Source organism: Octodon degus, unplaced genomic scaffold (assembly GCF_000260255.1).
Source record: "Octodon degus isolate 3935 unplaced genomic scaffold, OctDeg1.0 scaffold00131, whole genome shotgun sequence".
Classification (NCBI taxonomy): domain Eukaryota; kingdom Metazoa; phylum Chordata; class Mammalia; order Rodentia; family Octodontidae; genus Octodon; species Octodon degus.
Window position 1 is genome coordinate 1,053,173 of NW_004524707.1, and position 23,453 is coordinate 1,076,625.

Here is a 23,453-nt window from a genome sequence, read left to right on the forward strand (position 1 = left end):
TATCCTGTAAAACAGGAATGAGTACAGATAAAGAAACAGGCTCTAGATAGGTTCAGTGATTTGCCTAAGGTCATACAAGTGAAAAAGCTGAGATCTGAACCCAGACCTGCGGGGCTCAAACCTTAGAAGCTATGTGTGTGGAAATTATTGCATACTTTTTTTTTTGAGAACAGGACTCTGTGTTTGGCTTCTGGAATGTCCCAGAGCAGAGTACTCTTCCTTCTCAGTGACTGATATGCTATTACATAATCTCTATGCTATTTCATTGCCCTTCAGTTAGCTCCCTTTCTACTGAAAAAGAACAGAGAGGGACTACCAAGAAAGGAGTTTTGGTTTTTTTTGTACGGGGATTGAAGCCTTTGCATATCATGATTTTTTTTTTTCCTGATACTGGGGATCAAACTTGGGACCTTGTACTTGCCAGGCCTGAACTTATGCTGCTGAGCTATCTCCCCTGCTGAAACCTTTGCATTGAGCTACATCATTATTCCTTTTTATTTGTATTTTAGATACAGATTCTCAGTATGTAGTTTAGGTTGGCCTTGAATTTACTCTATAGCCCAGAATGGTCTCAAACTTGCAATGATCGCCCTGCCTCAGCCTCCTGAGTGCTGGGATTATAGGCACTGTGCCACTGCTTGGCTTGAAGCTGCTTTTTGATGAGGTACACAGGAACACCAACCATCTAAATAAACATCCTCTTTATTTTACCAAATATAATTTATCAGTTAAGTTGACATTTGTCAATTCAGTTATAGTAACTATAAATAATTCTCTTAAGACACAGTTCTGTAACTTTTGAAGGATACAAGAGTAAACCAATATTGCTCCTTGCAGCCAGGCCAAAAGTACATGCAGTTGGTGCAATCAGGGGGGAGAAATGAATCGTCTGTTGAAGTCACTTTCATTTTCCTTCCCTCCCACCCCAGTCTTCCTCTGCTCACGTGCTCCGAGGCTTGGCGTGCCCACTTCTCTGCTTTCTAGGCAAAGGAGGATGGGTTCCCCAGAGCCCTCCAGGACAACATGGCTGAACTCCAGAGACAAGGGAAGGGCGAGTGGCTGGAGAATTCCAGGCCACAGCCTCAGGGTAGGGTGCCTGTACAAGAGTCTGTGTGCAGGTGTGTTCTGACGTGGAGGCAAAGGCAAAAGGCAGCCAGAGCAGGAACAAGCTCAGGCTGGTGTTAACGGACTCAGCTGGACACAACTCCAATTAAAGAACCTCTTTGACTCCTTCGGACTCTAAGACTCTAGATTCGCGAAGGTGGCCTGGGAGGAGATGAAGGGAAAGGACACTCTGGACAGAGGTCTAAGGCAAGCTCTTGGATGAAGGCATAGTGCTGACAGAAACAGGACCACTGCACACACCTCCCTGGGAGGTGGGCTCTGAGGGTCCAGGGGGGAAGCTTAGAGGGATGCTTCAGACAGGCTAGAAAAAGCCTATAGCCCAATGCCTACATTTGCATGTGAGAGTGTGGCTGGCTTTCTGAGCTGCTCAAGGGAAGAGGGCAAGAGGGCAAGAGGTAGAGGCTCTGGCTTCTCCAAGTTCTGTGCTATGGAGAAAAGTAGCAGCTGATGTCTGGCATGCTAGTTCCAAATCCTCTTCTGGGTGCGTGAGGAGTAGAGGCAGAGGGAAAGGAAGGGGAGCAGGGCTGTTGTGGGGTTAAGCAATGGGTTGGTGGTCTGAGCTGTGGTCAGCATTGAAGAGCTGGGATCTGGAAGGAGAGTGAGGCTGAACCTAGTTTGGTACAACAGATACAAATACCCGGAAAAAGGGAACTTTCTCTGCCAGACTGACAGGGGTACGTGGCCCTAGGAAGCTAGAGAATGAGGCGAGGTTAACACTGTGATTCCCTTACCCTGGCTAGTCAGGGCCTGCACAATCCCTATCACCCCGTACTTACTGCTCAATGAACGTTTCAGACCAGGCCTGCAGAAGAAATGCTTATCTTGGGGAGGCTGGGTTTGCTGAATGAAGAATAAACATTTGTGGGCAGGAGCTCAGGGACAGGATATCTGACTCTCCTGGCATGGTTGAAAGAGTCTTTTAGCAAGTAACAGAGGCCAATGTGATCATGTGATTATGTCCTCAGGAAAAACAGCAGCAACAAAACACCCCTGGTTGTCCTCAACCTCCAAGTCATACACATACCTTTTCTGTCCCCCTGGTCTCAGAACTACCTAGCGGGCTCTGGGGAGGGGAAGTGTTTAGAGGCAAGAAATGAGACAAAAGCCTGAGGACAAGGACAGGAACCTTGGGAAACCTATGGGTAGACATGATTCAACAGGGAGTCGAGGCCACGCTCATTTCTTCTCAGACGTGACCTTCAAATAGAAACCAATCAGAGGGAGGGTGGGTGATGTTGACCAGGCAATCAGGAGATGGCATGTTCATGACCTGAAGCCGGTTCACATCCTTCTTAGAGCAGCAGGGCCTTGGTCTAGATGGTGAGAAAAGGACTGGAATTACCAAACCACTCGTCTCCTGCCCAGTGCTCTGAAGTTGGTCCACTTCTACAAATGCATGTGTGTGTGCGTGCGCTGGTTGGGGGGAGTGTTACTTATCCCTCTGTTCAACTAAAAAAAGAACAAAGAAAACAACAAAAGCCATAGCCCACTCACAAAGGGTTTCTCATTAGGGCCAAGACTAAGGTTGCTAAAGTTAAACCAAATGTCTCCAGAACTCACACAGAAACCCCCTGCCCTAATCCACCTCACTCGGAGGCACCCACCATGAAATTGCACTTGGTGATTGTCTCAGAAACCTACTTGTACTGCTTATCTCACTCAGTCCATCTGTCCTTCCTGAATTCTTGCTATCCAAACTTGGCTCAATGTATAAAAATTCCCATTGAAAATAATGAGAATTTGGTATCAAAGTGAAGTCCTCAAAAGATGTGGGAGTGTAGGGTGGGGTAGGGATAGGGGAATAAATGAAAAACTTCAAATAGAAAGTGCAGAGGGACGGGGAAAAGGTTGAGCGGCCAAGTTAGTCCCCGACATCCGTGTCTCGGTCCCCAATGAGCCAGAGGACATGGAAGCTGAGTGCCAGGAGCCCAGTGCCAAGCAGGTCTCCCAGAGCAGTCAAGTACGGGATGGAGAAGTTGTCTGGGTCGAGGCCTCGGCCCCACATCCAGTGCACCATCCAGTCTGCGATGTACAGGAGAATCAGCACCTGGGGACAGAAGGCCCTGCCTGTAGCCATTGCCTCTCTGCAGGGGGAGCCAGAGGCCACAAAGTTCGACTATTCGGTGTATCACAAGGCTTGGCCAGCCACTGTTCTTGGGTTGAGACAGCCCCAGAACCTGCCCACTCTGGCAACCTCTGTTTTTCCATCCTACAGTTACCAATGGGAAAAACGAGAGCTCTTCAGAAAGGAAGAAGTTGCTGCTACTTTGGGGTCACTCCCATCAGCACTACATTCTGCTCCCCAATTCACCATTCCTCATCTAAATCCTACCCCCGCAGGAATTCAGCACTCTTGCTTTTAATTCTGGGTCACTCCAGTTCCTGCCAGGTTGGCCTCTCCAGGATCCTGGCAGCGGACTGGCATCTGGACCCAGCTTTTCCAGCAGAGATTTCTTCTCTGGGCAGAGGGGGATAAGGAGATTGCTTGAGGCTGCTGTAGCAACAGTTTTCTGAGTAAGCTGGCTTTCTCCTGACCCTTCCTATTCTGCTGTTGTCAAAGAATGCAAGGTTAACATTTGTCCTTGTAAAATAAAATTGTCTGCTAATAGCAGACAGTGCATAGCAATTCAAAATACTGGCGAGATGGGGCTGGCGAGATGGCTCAGTGGTCTAAAGCACCTACTTAGAACAAGCTTAGCAAAAACAAAGGGACAGCAGTTCAATCCCCCAGCACCACGTGCCAGCCAGCCCCGCCCCCTGGTGGGCTGTGTTGGCCACACACACAAATAAATAAATAAAAAAAAATTAAAAAAAAAAACACATGAAGTTATAAAAACAAAACAAAACAAAACAAAACAAAAAAACCACAAAATACATGTCAGATTGTCTGCTGTTTTGATTTATCTGCGCCCTTGCTTACCTTCTATTACTATAGATAATTAAGAAGGATCTAGACAGATTCTTGCTAATGGGTCCTTGCATTAACTATAGCAGAAGCCTTGTCAGAAATGCAGAAGTGAGGCTGCATGCTCAAAATCCTGAGTCAGAACCTGCATTTGAACAAGATTTATACTTTTTTTTTTTTTTTTTCTTTCTGGCAGAACCGGGGATTGAACTCAGGCCCTTGCGCTTGCCAGGCAAGCGCTTATTCTGCCGAGCCATCTCCCTAGCCCCAAAACTTATACTTTGGAATTGATGGTACACTTGATCTAGAATCCTGTGGTGGCACCGGCCTGTGCTTAAATGACTATGTCTGTGTGAGAATGAGATGGTTTTTAAAGGTTAAACCCAACACAGTCACATAAGAGGTTTTATTTATTTTTTTTTTTGTTTTTTAAGACAGAGTTTTCACTAAGTTGCCCAGCCTGACCTTGAACTTTAGATCCTCCTACCTCAACCTCCTGTGCCACTACACCACCATGCCAGGCTGGGAAATTTTATTCTTGACTCTTCTGTGAAAATACCGTAGTGTGTAAAGTCCACCCTAAGGGGCCCAGATGCAGGACCAGAGCTCTTAAGAGCCAGAAGCCAGAGGGGATACCTATTTTTAGGCTAACTTGATTGCTGTCCTGTCCCTTCTCCAAGGAAGTCAAGGGTTATAGCCCCAACACCATCCACACACCTTTCCCCTGCATACAGCTGTACTCCTGTGACCCCGGCCCTGAGTGAAGTTGCACCCCCCACCAATTAATCTCATACTCTTTCTAGCAGCTGCAGAAGAGTGCAGAATAAAGAATGTGGCCAGGGGCCCTGTGGGATGTGCCTCGGGATGGGAGTGGCAGCAGCTGTCCTCATGTCTAGTCTCCTGAGCAGCCTCACACACACGCTGGGAAGCAGCAGCAACAGGATCAGGAAGTACTTTACAGGGGATTAGATGTCACACCCTGCTCCTCCACAGATCTAGAGAAGACAGCAGTGGCCAGGGTGTCCTCTCAGGCATTCGTGACAGGCAATGGGACCGAGGGTTCTCCTTTTAACCTAGGCCAAGGAATGAGCCAAAAACTTGTGCTATGAAGCCTTGGCTACACTCGACCCCACTTGCAAGGGAGCACTCGGGTAAGTGCAACTGGGTAATGGCACATGGTTGCTTCTCAGCCAGGCCCTGCTGTGATTCCTACCACACAACCATTCTATAGCTGGGGACAGAGGGCTGGGGGAGGAGGGTTTTATCAGAAGAAGACCAGCTACGTAAAAAGTAGCAATAGCTGCACTCTCACAGCCTCTCCTTTCATCATGGAACCCTTTACTTAAATGAAACCTAGGCTGGGGAGATAGCTCAGTAGAATATGTGCTTGCCTGGCAAATGCAAGGTCCTGAGTTTAATCCCCAGTACCGCCAAAAAAAAAAAAAAGAAGCCCAGCTTTCTGCATACAGCCAAGCAGAGCTCTGGCAGGCCAGAGGGGATGACAGCCATAGCCCACCTGCTGAGTATCCTACTACCACTTGCCTGAATGCCCACCCCTGCTCCATTCCTCTCAAATTTCTGATGAACCACGAAGGCTCAGAGAAGAGAAACAACTGCATCAAAATCACATAGTATTCCATCTGCTGGGTCTATGCATAATCTATTCTCTTGAGCTCTGTTCCATGGTTACTGACAGCCCAGATCCAAAGAAAGAGTGGCTCGGTATCTAATGCCCCATCCCGCGCCTCTTCTCCCATCTAGCAGGGAAGTCCCCACCCCTCCCTGTGCCCACTCAGGGCTGGACCATACCTGGAGCAGTGCAGCTGTCATGTAGAAGATGATGAAGATGAGCGTGAGGGTGGTGTGCCCACCCTGCATACAGCTGATGGTGTAGAGGAACACCAGGTGCCCTGGGACCACAAGAAGGAAGAGGACCCGGGCCGAGCGGGAATTGACATCTGGGATTGGGGGAGAAAGTGTGAGTAGCACAGGGAGAGGAGTCCTGGCTCAAGAAACTCATGGTCAGGGGGCCCACACCATATTCCAGGGCTGCAGACAGCTCACTGCCCCTATCTTTTCATCTCTGGTTCCTCACTACCAGGGAATTCCCAGTTAAGACAGCTTGTCTGCCTGGGCTCTACCATCTGGAGCATAGGAGAGCCTTGTGCAGAGCCCAGCACAAGAGAACCTTGGACCTGAGTCCCAGCTGCTTCCTCCTTCCAGGGCTGCAACAGGTCTGGGAGGCTGAGAACGTGTCATTACCAGGACTGAAGAAAGTGGTGCAAGGACTGGGGCAGCGGCGAGGAGCTTGCTCAGAGTTCTCCCCAGGCATCCCATTCATGTGCAGGAAGGTAGAGATGCGGCTGGCCTGCACTGCCACCAGATTTCCCCCAACACCTGTGGAGACACACAGGACTTAGACAAGGGCAGCAAGCAGCTGGGTGAGATGGTCTCTTACTCTTTATCTTTTATCTGTAGAGCCACTGTCTTGTGTCTTCATTTATGCTCACTTTCAAGTCCCCAAGGGAAGAGTGAGACACTAAGAAAGGAGTTTCCCAGGCTCCTGTCTTCCTTTCTCTGGTATGACTGTGAGAGTCCAGGAAGGACACAGACCACCAGCGCTGGTCCCTGCCCCTCATGACACATGTATCACCGAAGCTCAGCTGTACTGGCCCAGAGGATCTGTAGGCTCTGAGCCTGCTGACTCTACTACTACTATGTGCAAAGAGCATAGAAGACAAGGCCCAGCCTGCCTCACCTGCTCCATAGCTCCGAGTGCTCAGCAGCCAGTACTCATGTGCTGGTTCTGGTAGGCAGCTTTAAGGAGCAAGTTTGAGCTCCAAGCTCTGGAATCAAGTCTAGACCTGTACTAGCTACTCTGTCTACTGCCTGCTCTGCTCAGTCTTGCCCTGAGCATGGGAGGCTGACTTCTCTAAGCTGCATCTCCCAGTCTCCTCGCTGAGTGTTTCTAGTCAGGTAGAAGCAGTGGAAGGCAGCAGCAGGTGCTCAGAGGGTGGGAGACAGTGGTCAGGGCTTGCCACTGGTGGGGGCAGAGGTGAACTCACTGAGCTGCTGCAACCTAAGTCCCAGGTCCCCTGGCTCCTAAGGACTAGAGGTTTCCATTGTTGCTAACTGCTGGGTACCTTGACATCCCTTTTCAGTCCTTTTACCCTGCTCCTACTTGTGAGCTTTCCCTTCATGAAAGGCTTAAGCTCTGAGCTGGATTCTCCTGTCTGTGAGAACAGAAAGCAGCCCCCCAAGTCCCCTCCCACCTTTTTCCCTGACAGCTGATGTCAGGACCTTACCATTAATTACGGGTGTGAAGACAGCCATCCCTGCAAAGTTGGGGTTTGAGACAGTCTTGTCTAGGATGAGGCCTCCCACGCTAGAGACACAAAGACATTATGACACAAAGACCACTGAAGGGTTCTCCTCTGATCTTTGGGACAAGAGGCTTAGGCCCACCCAGTCTTGGGGACAAAGGGAGACCTGGGGACTTCCTTATCTTTCAGCTCTGCCAGAACCAGTTGCTCCTGACTTGGCAAAGTGATCCTAGGGCCAGATGGCAGTGCCAGGTCAGGCAGCCACCTCCCATGCTCACTCTCCAGGCTGCCCGGAGGAGCTGCCCATAGCATGGTAACTTCCGGCATTGTCTCTTAGGTATTCATTTCCTTTTCTGGTGCCAGCACTGGGCTCTTTCTCAGGGAACCACCTCTCATAACTCAGTCACTCTGGTCCAGATGACACTGCTTCAGTGATGGCTAGGATCCAGACTACGCAAGCAGCAGTACCGCATGACCAAAGCCACAGTGACTGGCTCAGGAGTCCACATGTCACCAGATGAGAACCAATGAAACTCCACTCTGAGTCTTTGTGGAGTTGAGGGGGAACAATCTCTCTGCTCCCACTGGAATTGGGAGGTCAGCAAATTGGAGGCCACCGAAGAGAAGAGATGGCGCGTCTTGGAGCTCTGATGATAACGTATGTGTCCCTAAATCCATCTGTGCTGTTTTAGTTTCCTAGGCCAATACATTTTGCTTTGGAATGAGACCCAGACAGTTTCTGTCACTTGCCACAGAAGGACATGGAGCTGACCCTCTACTAGATGCATTATTAGTGCCTGCTCCGGCCCCCTCCAGCATTCCAAGTGGAGGCTCTGCAGGGTGGGCGTGAGGTGGGGTAAGTATTCAGGGCATAGCCTACCTGCTGATGGCCATGGCAATGATGACAGGCTCCCAGCCCGAATATAACACTTCCCTTGTGGCTGGGCTTCGTCGTGCCAGTACCACCCAGACAGGCAGCAGGGCCACGAAAAAGGCACATACCAGGGGGTAGATGTATCGCCAGTGATCTGGGAGGGCAAAGAGCAGAAGGAGATGAACATTGTGTCTCCCTGTCCCAGCCTCTCCCTGGCTCAGCCTGCAAGTGCCCCAGCGGCCTGATAGCAACACTACACTCAATGCCTGTCAACAGGCTGCCTCTTTTGATGGTCACTGCAGGCCAAGGAGGTAAATGGGCCAGCCACATCCATCTTGTACAGGAGGACACCAAGGCAGAGAGCAGGCACCAGGGGCAGAGACTGGATTCCAAGTCTCTTCATTGGACCCTGCCAATCACTATCTCCTACCCAAGCAGAAACACATGTATGAAACTCTCCCAGAACCTCTGCCCCCTCCCTGATCTGCAGTCAGTACACAGCCTCTCCTCTCTACAATAAGTGTCCTGACAAACTGTTCACACCAAATGGCTAAAAACATAGAAAAACATCCTTGCACATTTGCAAAATGGCCACTGTCTCTCTGTGTTCTACCCGAGTCCACCCAAGCTACTCCTGGTGGCCTCAGCCTCACTCAGTTCCAAGTAGAGTCCCCAGCTGATGCCTGAGAGCAGTGCCAAGGTGATGAGGTCGCCTAGGCTGGCAGCAATGGGCGTGGCCACGTTGTCTGGGTTGATCCCAATCTTCCGAGAGCCAATGATGACTCCAATCATGATCATACCTGGAGAGAAGAGAAGTGATAAAGCAGCACCTATAAACAAAAGAGAGAACAGAAGGGCCAGGCATGGCCCGCCCAGTCGGGGTATCCCTCCTTAGTGTTGTGCCCCTTCCCTTCCTTACCCAGCACCAGGGAGGCAATGAAGGCTGTGGCCACACTGCTGGCACACAACAGGAAGGCATGTGGGATACTGAAGTGGCCATCGGGGATCCAGCCAAAGATGACGGCGGCAATGGATGCCAGGAAGCCCACAACCGTGGCCTGCACCTGAGAAAAGGTGCAGGGATGTGCAGGGTCCAGGAGCAAAGGCCTTCCTAGCTGCGGTCACTGAGCCCTCAGCAGCCCCAGGAGACAGGTTGGACGGGGCTGTCCCACTCTCTCAGGCTGGGAGGATGTCTTTATTTAGTTTCACACCAGACACTAGTACTGGACAGTACACTTGGTGGGATGTAGGAGATTCACTCAGACCTGAATTAGCCTTTTAGAGATCCTGACGAAGGGAGAAGCTTAGTCTACCCATCCCTGCTATCTTACCTGGATGAGGGCCATGTTCCCAGTGATCATCCGCCAGAGCTCCTTGGGTGTATCCATTTGTCCAATGTTGGCCTGGGAAAGGGAGCATGAAGGGCTGGAGCTCCAGGCTAGAAAAGGCCTGGGGTGAAACTGTTAGGTCCTTGCCTGTATTGAGAGGCAGTACAAGTGCCTAAGACTCAAGAACCACAGTGCAAAAGTTCTAAAGGAGTGAAGTAGGATGGGGGCTCAGGGCAGGAGGGAAGGAGAGAAAGAACCTGAGCTCCTACAACTGGAAGAGGTTAGGAAGGGGGTGCCTCAGGCAGCTATGTCTCTTCCTCCCAGGATGCAGGGGAAGCACCAGGTTCCATCTTTTGTCCTGCCTCTCTGGGCAGCCCACTCCTGCATGACCTGTAGACCAACCCAACCTCTAGCCCTGAACCTAGTTTGCCATCCTAAGGAAGTCAAGGGCTTTGTCAGTGGCTGTCTCAGGTGTGAGAGCTTTTGGGGAAGGAGACTGGCATGGGTGGGAGCAGGGTAGAGCATGTTGGGGTGGGTGAGGCTGGTGGTCCCTTCTCCAGACTCTTGGCCATGCTGGGATATCTTTGTCCTCTTGAGTTTTACCACCTCCCATCTCCCATTTCACAGCCCTATATCTGGGTCAGTCCTTGCAAGGTCATGGCCGATCTGAGTTGTGGTGGTTGGGACTGGTGAGCAGGGCTCCTTGTCTATTCCCTTAAAGAACAAGCTGCCACGGAGAATGGAACAACTGGGAGGGGGCAGGGAGGGCTGGCTCTGCTCCTGCCCAGCTGCAGAGTAGGGCTGGAGATCAGAGGAGGCCCCCACCTGTGCTGGTGGAGGGACCAGCATGATGCCTGCCTGTCAAAGCTGCACAAACAGTCACGAGGCAGGTTTCAAAGCAGGGGGTGGGGCAGGCATCCAGGGACGGCTGGGACATCCGTAAATGGAGCCTGGGAACCACTTTGGGCAGGGAGCCCCTGCCCATGAGCAGGACGCTCAGCCTGGGATCTCCCTACACCTGGCCAGCGGGGCTCTTCCCTCTCGCTCCTGCCCTATGTTCCAGGTCTGAGCAGTTGAGTAGCCATCTCCCAGTTTGGTTCCGTGCTGCCCAGAGTCTGCTCTGTGGCCCCACCCCCCCCAGGCAGGACACTCACTGCGGTGGACAGCCTCGATGCCAGAGTCATTTCCAGGTTCCCCTTGAGCCCCAGCAGCGCCGGCACCAGAATGAAGACCTCTGTCACCTTCTGGAAGACCTCCCAGTGCTACAAGGTGAAAACAGAGCCCAGGAATTTCATTGCTCCAAAGGGCTGGCACGGGGACTACTCGGACAGTGTGGGGTCAGGGGCTCAAGGAGGAAACAGATCAGGAGGGAGTGAACACACCAGCCTCCTCTCCTCCAAGGGCCTTGGGAGCAAAGAAAGACCATGGTTTCCAAGGAACACAGTCCTCCTTCCTGGGCCTAGAATAGGGGAGACCCCCTAGCCTGGCCCACGCTGAGGCACCCAAGCTGGCTCATGCCCGAGAACTCTTTTGTGATTTCCCTTCGACCCCCATCCCCCAGTTCCTTTGCCTTTAGTCCAGTTTCTCTGTGGCCTTGGCCTTGGGTGGTGTTGTCTCAGCTGTGGAAAGCTGGGCTCCATAGGGTAGGGGCTGGGAGATTAGAGCATTTGTTTGGTTTCTATCTGCACAGGCTTTGGGCCTCAGCCACAGCAACTCTCCTGAGTAGGCTCTGAATTCAGAATGTGTTTCAGGCTGGAAAAAGCTTGGTCTGCAAGGGGTTTTTGTTCCTGCTTTGCACTCCCTCTCACCCCACATCCTTCCCAACTCCTCAGCTAGCACACACAAGTGCACTCCTGCAGGAAGATCACTGGCCTGGAGTCACAGCCTCTAGGGTCTCTGTACATGAGGACAGGGAGACACTACTTAACATAGGAGGGAAAAAGGCAAGAGCCAGGGGTGCCTATTTCTATTTGAAAGCCCCTTTAGTCATAATGGAAACTGAGGATTAAAAAAAAGGCTGGGGGCTGGGAAGATAGCTCAGTGGCACAAGCACCTGCCTGGAAAGTGTGAGGTCCCGAGTTTGATTTCCAGTTTAAAAAAAAAAAAGCTAGGATTGTGTAGTTTCCCTGGCGCTGATAGGCAATATACTTTCCTTTCTTTGTCTCTTTATTTGTTTTAAGAATGGAAAACCTCCAGGTTCGGATAGAAAGGAGGGGCCAGGAGCTGGGCAGATGCAGGCAGGTAGGTCTGGAGGCAGAGTACTGTAATGGGCCAGGACACTGGACTGTGAGGCTTCCTATGAGATGTGGGAAAGGGTCTTGTGCTACTGCTAACAGACCTCTTCACAGAGTCCAGCTGAGGACCCCAGACAAGTTACCAGGTTCTCACAGTGTCGGCTGAAACGGTCATCCTGGGGCCAAAGAGTCCCTAACAGCAATCCCAGCCCTGCCATTCTATTGCTAATGATGAGCAAGGGTGCAAATCAAAACCATCATGAAATGCTGCCTCACACTCCTTAGGCTGGCTGTTAGAAAACAGGCAAGCAAGCAAGCAAACAGAAAACAAGTGTTGGTGAGGGGTGTGGAGTACACTGTCAGTGGGATTGCAGGTGTAACTACTATGAAAAACAGCATGGAAGTTCCCTCAGAGAGTAAAACTAGAGCTGGGGCTTTAGCTCAGCAGTACAGTGCCTGCCTGGCAAGTGCAAGGTCTTCAGTTCAATTCCTCATACCAAAAGAAAAAAATAAAAACTGCCAGAGTCAGGTGTGATGGCACACACCTGTAATTCCAGCACTTGGGAGGCTGAGGCAAGATGACCCTTGTAAGTTTGAGACCATCCTGGGCGACAAAACAAGCTCAAGGCCAGCTGCACAGTGAGACCCTGTCTCAAAGACAAAAAAACCCAAAAAACAAACTGTTAAGTGACCTAGCAATCCCACCTCTGGGCACTTACCCCAAAGAACTGAAAGCAAGGTCTTAAAGACATACTTGCATACCAATGTTCATAGCAGCACTATTCATAACACCAAGAAGTGGAAGCAACCTAGATGCCCATCAGCTGATGAATGGATAAATAAAATGTGGTCTACCCCTACAGTGGAACATTACTCAGCCTTAAAAATGAAAGATAGCTTTTCATGTACCATGACATGGATGAATCATAAGGGCATGCTGTTTAATATAAGGTCAGTCATGCCAGGAACAAAACACAAGCATTAGGGGGCCAGGGAGATGGCTCAGTGGAATAAGTGCTTCCCTGGCAAGCACAAGGGCCTGAGTTCAATCCCTGGCTCCACCAAAAAACAAAAACAAAAACAAACAAACCAAAAAGAACACACAAGCATTATATCACATGATTACATGCATGTGAATTAGGTTTATGTAGTCCAATTCTGAGACTGGAAAGGGTAAAGGGGATCAGTGTTTCATGGGTATAGCTTCTGTTGGGAAAGATGACAAAGTAGTTTTGAAGATCTGTTGCATGATACTATGAATACATTTAACACACAATAAGTCTGGTTAAAATGGGAAATTTTGTTATGTGTGTATGTGTTTTTCTTTACTACAATTAAAAAGAAAGAGGGGATAAACAAGACTATCCAAGAGGGCCTGAGCGAGGGCCAGTGATGCAAAGAGGCTAGGCACTGGGCAGTCCCACGAGGGAAGGGCCTTCTTTTCTCATTCAAGCTTCTGGTGTGTGTGTACACTTGCATGTGCGTGTGTGTGTGTGTGTGTGCACGCACATGCATAGGCACATGAGCTTGTGCAAGGGGCCCTAACAGGACCCCAGGGAAGGACTCATTTCATGAAGGTTAGAGCACACACTTGAAGGTCTGAGCTCCTGTACTTAGGATTCTTCTTAGGGATCCTACAATACCTAGTACTCTCCTTGGGGAAGCCTCTCTGTTAACTGTGGAGAGGAGGAGGTGCCCCTCTACACCAGTGCCAGAGCTTTAAGGCAGCCCTGTAAGAACCTGCCCCTCCTCACCTCTACAGCAGCCCCAGTGAGCCTGTCAGCCTAGGGGGAGTGCCGGGATGTCCGTCCAGACACTGCTGGAGCCCACCCTGGGCTCCAGCTCCCTGTGGTCTCAGCCTTTCTTGGCTTTGTCTTGTTCTTCCTCCCAAACTGCACTGGAGCTCCAGAGGCTGAGCATCCCTTCCTCTCTCCAACTGATGAGGGTGCCAACTGGGGGCTTCTGAGGGTCCCCAGAGAGCACAGTGCATGGCCAGCCCAAGTCATATGTCCAGATGCTTCCAAGACACCAGCCCTGTGCAAACTCAGCTCTCCAGACAGGTGAATGTAATGGGCATGTGCCGACAAAGAAAAAGCCCAAAGAAAACATTCCAAGCGCATGAAGTGAGTTTTCTGAATTGTTCTTAGGACGATTGCTTGTTTTTATTAAGAAAAAAAAAAGTATGAAGCTCAGCTAGGTCCCTCTGGCTGACTATAAGCACCCCTGAAACACTCCACCTCCCTGAACACATGCACACTCTTTCTAATTGCAGGAGGACTGGGGGTGTGCGAGTTTAAGGGGTGAGCTGAATCAGATAGGAGAGGGAGTGAGCAGGCATACCATGATCCTTGTGCCCCTGTGCAAGCCTTCTTAAAACTCAGACAGTATAGCCCAAACTTACACTGTCTCACCCCAGCCCAGCAAAGCCCTAGCTGGTACTTGGGCTACCGTGGCCAATTCCTACACTTGTTTCTCCTTCACCCACAAAACAGTCTTAAAGATACAGCCCAGGTAGGGGAGGCTGTGACATGCAGGACCACACAGGACTCTGGGAAGAGGTCTCAGCAGGCTGCTGATTGGGAAGACCGGGTGGTCCTGAGGTCAGGAGTGGGGAGGATATGGCAGGGGTAGACAGTGAGTAGCTTGTCTTTCTCCTCTGGATGAATTCAGGTCCATCCTGTTCATCCTGGCTGGGAGTGTCTTTCTTTGAAGTCAAACCAGTCAGCCAAGCCACTGGCCTAGCTGCCACCCACAGCTTCCTGCTCTGCTGGGATGGAAAAAGAGTCTGGGAAGCCCTATACAGCACCCAGTGTGTGTGTGTGTGTGTGTGTGTGTGTGTGTGTGTGCACGTGCACGCATGCATTTTTACTACTTCTCAGAATCGCAGCTCTTCTTTCTCTTTGGAGCAGGTGGCTCATTAGTGCCTGATACTCTGAAAGCCAGGAATAAAATTGCTCCCGTCATACTCAAAACACACCCTGATTCTCAGCAATCACCCTTGGTCTCAGAACTCAGTGGTCCTTCTGGTACCTCTTTCCAGTATATCCAACCTCCTCTTCCATCCTGCCCCTCTGATGGCCTCACATATTGATAGTGCTCCCCCACCTGCCTTCAGCTCTTCAGGCTTAGCCTTCTGTTCCAGGAAGGAAGTGGCAGGGAAGGAAGGAAGTGAGGCCCAGGAAAAGACAGTAAATTCCCAGGCACAAGCTCTACACACCAGGTTGTAAGTAGGCCTGGGAAGCTGGGCTGGAGTGGACTTGTCAGGGTGAGCCTGGGTCAGGTAAGATCATAGTAACCCTGGTCTTCACCTGCAAGCTTTCCCCAGAGGCCACACCTGAGTGAGTGTCCAGGGCTGTACAAATCTGAAAAAAGCAAATGGGATCCTGAGAACATGCAAGTCACAGCAACAGGCAAAGCAGACGGTGGTCAAGGGAGACGGGCTCTAAGTGTCCCGCTCAGGAATGCAGAGGAGGGAGAAAGCCAGCAGCAAAACCACTGCTTCTCTCCCACTGATTCCCCGAGGCCACACTACCTCAGTAGACTCTTCTGTATGTAAAGAGAAGGGGGGCTCCAGGGAGAGAGCCTACTTAGTTAGAAGCTGGGAGACTCCCAACCTCATGCATCAGGGAATTCTTATGGGGGTCCTAGCTCCTGTTACTCCATTACTCACCAAGGCTGGTGAGTAATAAAAGGCAATGAGATGTCAGGGGTCAGGCACAGGGCACCATGGTGTGGGGCTCCCCATCTGATCCCCCTTTCAGTACTAGGGATTGAATCTAGGGGCTTGCTTGCTTGCTTGCTGTCTGTCTGTCTGTCTGTCTTCCGATAGGATGTCACTAAGTCTCTAAGTTACCCAGGCTAAGCTCAAACTTACGATCCTCCTGCCTCAACCTCCCATAGCATCCCCTTCTGAAGCCAACATTAGGTCCAAGGCTGTTTCTCTCCCAAATGCCACAGGAAATTTGGCCACAGTGGGCAAGCCAGAGCCAATGGAGCCCACTGATCCTTCTGCTGCTTTGGTGAGCATCCCAGCTCCCTATTTCACTGCAGTGGCTCCTGTACATGTGGAGGGCAGAGGACAGATAAGAGAAAGAGGCCTTCCAGGAAGAACCTAGTCCTCAGTGTAGCTTCAGACACCTGAACGAGGCCCATACAGACTTCTGCTCTGACACCGGGACCCTCTATGGCCACCTCTTCCAGGTGGCCCCTATCTCCTAGACACTTGTGGCCTCTGTCTCACTGAAGGCCATGTTAAAGGAAGCAGACAGATGTGAATCCCTAGAAATTACCCTGCAACTCCTGCCTCTGAGGTTCTCAGTTACTCTTCTCCCTCCCCTGGATGTGGGATAAGAACCTTCCTATGGTCACATGTCCCAGTCCTCCTGTGCCCACCCCTACACAAGATCTTGTTGCAGCCATCTGAGGCCTTGCCCCGCCCAGCTGTGGTGGGAAGGCTGGGGGGTAAGGACAAATAAGCTATTGTCACCCAGACCGACTGGACCTTCGCCTTGGTGAACTGAGGTACCACACTGAGGCAAAGGCCAGATTCTGTGGGCACACTGGGGACTCAGAGGTGCCCCACAGCCTAGACCCTCAGTGTCTCAGGCTCCCAGGCACAGGCTCAGATGTCAGAAGGCTCTTCAGCTCTGGGAGCCTGCAATGTATGGGAGGGTGGGGTGGGTGGATGGCTCCCTACCCCCTCTAGAACTTCCGTTCTTGTTCACCTCAGAAGCTAACCCCACTTGTCCCATACTCCAGAAACCCTGTTCTTCAGGAAAAGACAAAGACAGCAGGCTGCACGTTCAGCCAATTGGCAAACTATGGGCACACTGAAGGTCATAGAAGTTAGTAGGACTGGCTCTGAAGAAAAATGACCAGAAACAAGTCATCTCATCTCCTTGTTCTAACTACAAATTGGAGATGATGTTTCTTACCACATGGGCCTGCAGGAAAGCCCCTGAAATGCTCCCCAGAAAATAACTATCCTCAGTTCATCACTAGACCCTAGTTCTGCACATTCCCCCACTTTCCTTGAGCCTTGGTATTGAACTTTGGGCCTTGCACATGCTAGGTAAGCTCTCCACCAGTGAATCACACCCTAAACGACCCCCCCCCCATGGGCACCAATCTAGAACTTAAAAACTTTCAGAATAAGAAAATGAAGGCCACAGGAAAGAGATAGAAGAGGTGGACAAAGGGCAACCCCAGTCTCATTTTCTTCTCTTCCTCCTCCCACAGCTGACTGCCCTAGGAGAAGGGCAGCCACTAGGGGAAGAATCCAAAATGCTAGGCTGGCTTCCTAATCGCTACACATGAAAACTCTCACAATAACACATCTGTGTGTGGTGTAAGGGCAATACCAAGCACTTTGGCATGACACCATTTGAATCAGCAAACAAAGGTGCAGCATTCTCCTGAAGGGCTCAAGGGCTGTGTCGACACTACTGAAGGAGCCACCTAGAAGCAACCACTTACAACCCTCTGGGAAATGGGCACAGCAAGTTCTAGTAGCAGTCACTACAATGCCACATGCATGGTCTGTAGTGCTGTCTTGGCAAGGGGAAGGTGATACCAGATCTCACATTCTTCTGGGAGATGTCACAAATAAGGAATAGTGGGGGCCCTCATGGGCATAAGCCAGACCTCATCCTGCTTCTACATTTCTTGAATGCCCAGAACAAAGCTAGAACTTGGAAGGAACTTGATACACACTGCTGATTAATTCAGATGAACCTAGCACCTTCGGAAGACCCTCTGTGTCTTACTGCACAGACTTCAAAAAACATTTACACATTTGGAGGTCCTGGATCGGACAGCCCTAAGTCACAATACACTCACAAAGTGCATCCCTGGCTCTGGACTCTCATGTCCCACCAACTTTTAGCCTTCTTTCTACCTGGAACCCTCATAAAGAGCCCTCTTGGTCCAGGACAGCTTGATAACAGACAGGTAAGGGGCAAAGAGGAGAGACAGTTCTACCTTTTGCCCAGGCCTGCTTGCATTTTGTTCCCATTTATGGCAATGATCAGCAATTTTAGGTCTTTTTACGCCAACTCCCACATCCTGTATCAGACAGCATGTGCCCATCCCTACTCCCCAAGTAGACTGTGCCAAGATTGCAAGAAGATAAGCAACACGAACTGCCTTTAAAAGCTTTTTCACTTCATCTGAGACCCTCTTGGCAGAGGAACAAATTCCTGCCCAGCAGGGGAATGGAGAGACTTGAAACCGAGCTTTCTACCATGGGTATCCTTGAAACCCCACATAAAAGAGCAAGAAGGCAGGAGAAAGCCCATCTAGAAGTCTCCTACTGAGTGCCAAGCTCAGGAAGCACGGTGAGCTGCAGCCCTGTCCCCTTTCCTCCTCCAGTCTCAACTCTGGGGCCAATTCTGGAACTGTTAAGCAATACTGCCCTATGCCCTCCCTGGGGCTACTCAGCTTCTTCAAGGATTCTGTAGAAAGTGATCCAAAGGGAAACAGTATTCAAGGAAGCAGCAGCTGCTTCTGATGAACTGGAGAGGAAGCGCACAGGCCACAGCCCTCCCCAGGTCCTACCTGCACAATGTCCAGCACCATGCCGGCAGCCACAGTCCCAAAGCCTGCCAGGAGGAAGGGGAATAGCACTTGCAGCCCGATGGAAAAGGAAGTCTCCTTGAGCGGGGAGGGTGGTGCAGGGCCACGGTCTGTGCTGACGTCGTCACTTTCGTTGCTCTGGCTCCCGTTCTCCAGCAGGGCGTCCTCCTCCCGAACCCCCTTGGCGTTGGCCCGAGACTCAATTACCACCACCTCCTCCCCAGCCCCATCAGGCCCCAGGAACTCTGCCGTCCCAGCCAAGGGCTCGCGCCCGGGGCCATCTGAAGAACAGGGAGAGGGAGTAGGGCCAGTCCCGTTCAGCTGGTGGACGTCCTTTGGCTCCAGCTTAGAGGACATGACGGGCAGGGAGGAGAGGAGAGGAGTACTTTCTTTTCCCACTTTTTTGCTCTCCCTCTCTAACTTGGGAAAGAACTTAGTCTTGGGGTAAACCCAGGCTTGTCCCTTGGCTCTCTGCTCCTACCAGGCACTGCAAAAACTGATCCACCAACAGGCAGCCCCATCAAGCACTGCAGCCTAAGCTGAGGAAAAACAAGAGATGAAGTCGCCTGCCACTAGTGGTGCAGATGCCTGCCTGGGGTTCTCCTGGGTCGTACTTGGGGAAATTAGTCTGGCCTCTTATCTTCTTTGGTTCTCAGCAGCGGGCTCTTCAGAGCAAGAGGCATCCAGAGAAGGGCCCAACCCAAGTTTGAAGTGGCCCCTGAGGTGGGCTCTTCCTGGTGAAAAGTAGACTGAGTTCAGATCTTTTGGAACTGATCTTTTGGAGCTGGGGCTCCTTCCCACTCCTCCTGCTGGGTTCTGTCAGCTTTCCACAGTGCCTCAAGCTTGGCTGGTCCCAGGGCTGTGTCTGCTCTCTGTCCCCTCTCTTCCCAAGATTTCCTCCTTTCCTGGGAAGATCTGGTACCTCCCCAATTGTGTGGTCCTTAAAGTCACGAGAATCTGTGTGGAACACCTTATGTGGGAAGAAGAAAAAAAGAGAGAATGTTACCACACCACAAAGAACAACTCATGCTGACATAATTCTCCCCAAAGGCAGTTAGTAGTTCGCTACAGAATTTGCTACTTGACTCCTTCTTTCCTCTAAAATTACTTGTCCTGCCTTGCTACCTGTATCCCTGGAGGCTGAGCAGGTGCTATCTGCACAGTCTCCACAAGCAGCAACCCACTGTTTCCTAGAAAAGTGCTAGGAGCCCCCCGACCCAGCACTGCCCTCCTTGCAGCAATGGGTGGGTAGGGTTGTCTTCAGGGAGGACCATTCTTGAACCCCATTAAGAGCTCAGCATTATTTAAGTGTGAACTCTAAATGGGGTACATTACAAATTCAGTTACAAACTCCTCATGCAGCCACTCAATCATCCCAGGACAGCAACAGTAGGACAGTTACACAGGGCAACTAAACAGGGAGGCTTTGGCCACTGAGTGAAGACCCTCAGACCCTGAAAGGCCCTTGCCCCCAGGAAAATGGAAACTAAGAGGACTGCCCAGGCAGTGGGGCAAGCCTGCCAAATGAAGGCCAAGAGCCAGAGGCCTGCCCACTCCTGCCCTTGAGAGTCAACAGCGCTACAAAAAGTTCAGACGCTGACTTGGGTCCAGGCCTCTGTCCCTGCTTTTCTCTCTCTGTGCGTGGCCCTGTGAGTTGTCAGATAGGATGGACAGTTATCTCCATTTGAAAGGCCAGAAGGGTAAGCTGTTGGTTATGACCCACACATTTGAGTAGCCTCAGTTCATCCTGTTCCCACGGTTACTGAGCATTGGATATAGTAGAATTCATAAGAACAAAAGCAAAAAGCTGAAAGCATCAAGGAGAGAGAGAGAGAGAGAGAGAGAGAGAAAACCCCAAGTGCCCTAAGCTAATATGCACTTGCCCCCAAATCACCTCTTTGGCTGTCAAGGCCCCACTTTTCTTTGCCTAAAGGAACCCCCAGGCTTCCATCCCACCTTGTTCCCTTTTACCAGAACAGCTCTCACAAGAATATATATATATATATATATATATATATATATATATTTTTTTTTTTTTTAAAGAGGGTTTCTACAGGTAATGAACAAGCCCTTAAGTATTCCAAACACTCAATTAGTCAACTCCAGTTCGGGAAAGGTTGAATCAAATCCCAGGAATTGGCCCAAGGGAACTGTTTCTTTTTCCTGTCAATTCAAGTCACCCGCCAGGACCCTCTCCCGTCTCCTGAAGCTCGGCACTGGTTCTCTCAAAGATCTTGCCACAGAGTCAGGAGGAAAGCCCCGAGTCTGCTGCCCCTATGCCAGAAAAGTTTCTCAGTCTGCTAAAACCTGACGCCCCCGCCCCCTCCGGTCTTCTGGCAGACACTTAACCTGAAAGAGGGCTCCAGGGACCGACCTCCTGCTGCCAGGCACGCACCCACTCCCCCGGGGCGGACACTTCCGAAGGGCCTCAGGCCCTGGAGCACCCCATCCCCTCCTCCCAGGCGGGGACGGAAAAAGCTCCGATTCGTCTCCCCACTCGTGGAGGGGGAGAATGACTGGGTGGCCTCCGCCGTCTCTCCACGCTCAGACTCAGCAAATGCGCAGCGTGCCAGGTCTCCCGCCCCCAGACCCACCCCACTGACCTGCCCCTCGCGTGGGAGGAAGGGGGCGCCTGGAGAGCTGCAGCAGGGGCCCGTGGTCTCGGGGGATGACGGGTACCCCCTCTTCTCATCACTCCTCCTCCTGGCAGTGCTTCTCGGCCCCCGCCTACCCCCCACACCCCCAGCCAAGCGAGCGTCCAGCCGAGACACCCGGCTCGCTACATCTCGCTGGAACGTTACAGCGAGGCCGCCGCTCGGCTTTCACGAGTGGGAGGTGGCTAGAAAGACAGGATATAGCGCCCCGGGCCGGCGGTGGGGGGGGTACCCGACGAGGGACGGGGAGCCGAGCTCACTCGCCCCCAATCGCTTTTTGCCCGCGGACTTGGGCCCGACTGGTTGGCTGCCGGTGGCAAACGTGATCTGGGGCAGACTGGGTGGTACCCCCCACTTCCATCAAAAATAGCTTTCGGATGGACAGCTGAGGCAGCCAATAGGGAACCGGGGAGGGGCAAGCCCGGCCTCTGCCCCCGCCCCTTTCCTTCGCTTCTTGCGCTGAAGGCGGGGCGCTGGGGAGACGCAGGACTAGGAGTGCCGGGAACTGCAGCCAGCTCTGCCGGTAGCTGGCTCGCGGGTGGGTCCCAGCGCCCGTCCGTCGGCTGGTGGCCCGAAGCGTCCATCACTCTCGCTCCTGCTTCGCTGTACCGGGGTTTCCGTGGCCTTTGAGAGGCCGGTGCACTTGTACCCCACATATTGAGAGTGTCCTCTGCGCTTCTGGCCTTCTGGGAGGCCCGCGAGCATCCCGCGCTGGACCCGACCGTACCTACCTTGTCCTTGGACCCGGTTCTGTGTTCTTTCCGCCGCTTGTCGCCTCGCGCTTACACCAGGTCCCGAGTTCCTCTAAGCAAATGGCTCAGCCCTGAACCTATCTGGCCTTAATATATTGTCTCAGCTTCGAAAGAGCAGGGAATGGGAGGGAGGGAGGCCACAGAGGTCAGGTTCACGGCTGGGGTCCTGCCTACCTCACCTGAGATGAGAGCGGAGGGGAGTTTTTTGTCCAAATGGGGCATCCCGGGCAAAATAAAATCCAACTTTCCCTGACGTACCTAAGGGCATCAAAGAGGGATTGTTTCCGCCTCGCCTTTTACCACTTCCTCCCAGGGGTATCTCCACCTCCCCAACGCAAACTCTGTACCAGTGCTCTTTGGGATGTTTTTGGGCAGTGGGTGTGACATCGCCTGTAAAGAAACCTTTCCCTACTCTCAGCTTTTTCCTTTTGATCATTGGAACCTGTGACCAGTGATTTCTTCCTGCCTTTTCCTCTGGGAAAGCGGCTCAGGGGGGCGCTGGAGTTGGACTCCAGGGCCCTGTTTGGAGTTTGGAGCCGATATGGGTTGGTGTGCACACAACCTGAGTAGATCTTTCCTTTGAACTAGCGCGATAAATACGTGCACAAAACCCCACCCTGCAACCCAGCACCTTTAGGATTATTCCAATTCAGCTGCTTGGGCATTGGCGAGGGCTTTCCGTCTCACAGGACCCAGCAAAGCAAATGTCAGTGATTTAGAAACCAAATTTTAGCTTTTGAGGCTGAGTCCTTCCGCCAAGAGATAGAAATAGCTCTAAGACGGGGAAAACACTAGGCCTCCTCCTGAAGGATCAGGTTTATGATTAGGGGGTGTAGAGTTAGGTGGGGAGTTAAGACTGATGTATCGAGAGACTTCAGTCAGAGGCTGGAGACAACTTCTGCCCTTCTCTATTCAACAGAGCCCTCTCCCTCTTTAGTCTTTCCAGAGTTAAGCTACCTATACATAAAATCTTAATCTCCCCCCCTTTTTCCCCATTTCTGTATTTTAGCCACTTGAGAAGTTCTCCTGTCCTGTAGGTGCTTTTCATTTTTAATTGAAGCGTACCTGACATGAGAATGTGCCTAAGTGTCCCAATTAACAGGTTATAGTGGGGCATGGTGGCACACGTATGTAATCCCAGCCTTGGGAAACTGAGGCAGAAGGATCACTCTGAGTTCAAGGACAGCTTGGGCTAAATAGCGAGTTCAACACCAGCCTGGACTACACAGTGAGATCCTATTTTAAAAACCCAACCAGCAAACAAACAGATTAACAAGTTATAACAGTGAACAGACCTATGCTAGCCACTATCCAGATCAAGAATTAGATCATTGTTAGTACCGCAGAAGCCCTCCTGGCTCTTCTGTCTCTACCTCACCCCCATTTCCAAAGATGACCTTTGTCTAACACTATGGAGGTGTTTGGTCTGCCTGCTTTGTGAATTTTATATAAATGGAATGATTCAGTAGGTATTACTTAATGTCTGCTTTCTTTCTTTGTACCAGGAATCAAACTCAGGACCTTGTGCTTGCCAGGCAGGTGCTGTGCTGCTGAGCTACATCCCCAGCCCTCATGTCTAGTTTCTTTTACTCAATATTTGTGAAACTCATCCATAATATGTGGTAGCAGTTCATTCATTTTTCTATTATTGCATACTATGCCATTAAATGGATCTACCACAATTT

General features: G+C 51.2%; 1 protein-coding gene across 2 annotated transcripts; it reads right to left on the reverse strand.

Moving 5' to 3' along the window:
• Positions 1–686: 686 nt before the first annotated feature.
• Slc41a1 (solute carrier family 41 member 1) lies at positions 687–21,353 on the reverse strand. Of its 2 annotated transcripts, none has more exons than XM_004641130.3 (11): positions 20,966–21,353; positions 18,345–19,332; positions 10,710–10,817; positions 9,559–9,630; positions 9,147–9,291; positions 8,881–9,027; positions 8,234–8,381; positions 7,336–7,415; positions 6,293–6,427; positions 5,840–5,988; positions 687–3,172 (listed from the first exon to the last, which is right to left on the reverse strand). In XM_004641130.3, the coding sequence occupies exons 2-11, from the start codon at positions 18,717–18,719 to the stop codon at positions 2,987–2,989; spliced, it is 1,545 nt and encodes a 514-aa protein (XP_004641187.1). In that variant the 5' UTR covers positions 18,720–19,332; positions 20,966–21,353; the 3' UTR covers positions 687–2,986. The 2 variants fall into 2 exon arrangements, with proteins under 2 accessions (XP_004641187.1, XP_023556946.1); XM_023701178.1 differs by lacking the exon at positions 687–3,172 and adding an exon at positions 4,523–5,103.
• Positions 21,354–23,453: the final 2,100 nt, after the last annotated feature.

What these genes read in the sequence shown, in the direction of transcription:
- Slc41a1 (XM_004641130.3), bottom strand. Translation starts at nt 18,719, where the DNA reads ATGTCCTCTAAGCTGGAGCCAAAGGACGTCCACCAGCTGAACGGGACT. An exon ending in CATCGAGGCTGTCCACCGCA is followed by an intron (nt 9,631 to 10,709) that starts GTGAGTGTCCTG and finishes TCCCTTTCCCAG; the next exon opens with GCCAACATTGGACAAATGGA. An exon ending in TGACAGCTGCACTGCTCCAG is followed by an intron (nt 3,173 to 5,839) that starts GTATGGTCCAGC and finishes TTCTGTCCCCAG; the next exon opens with GTGCTGATTCTCCTGTACAT.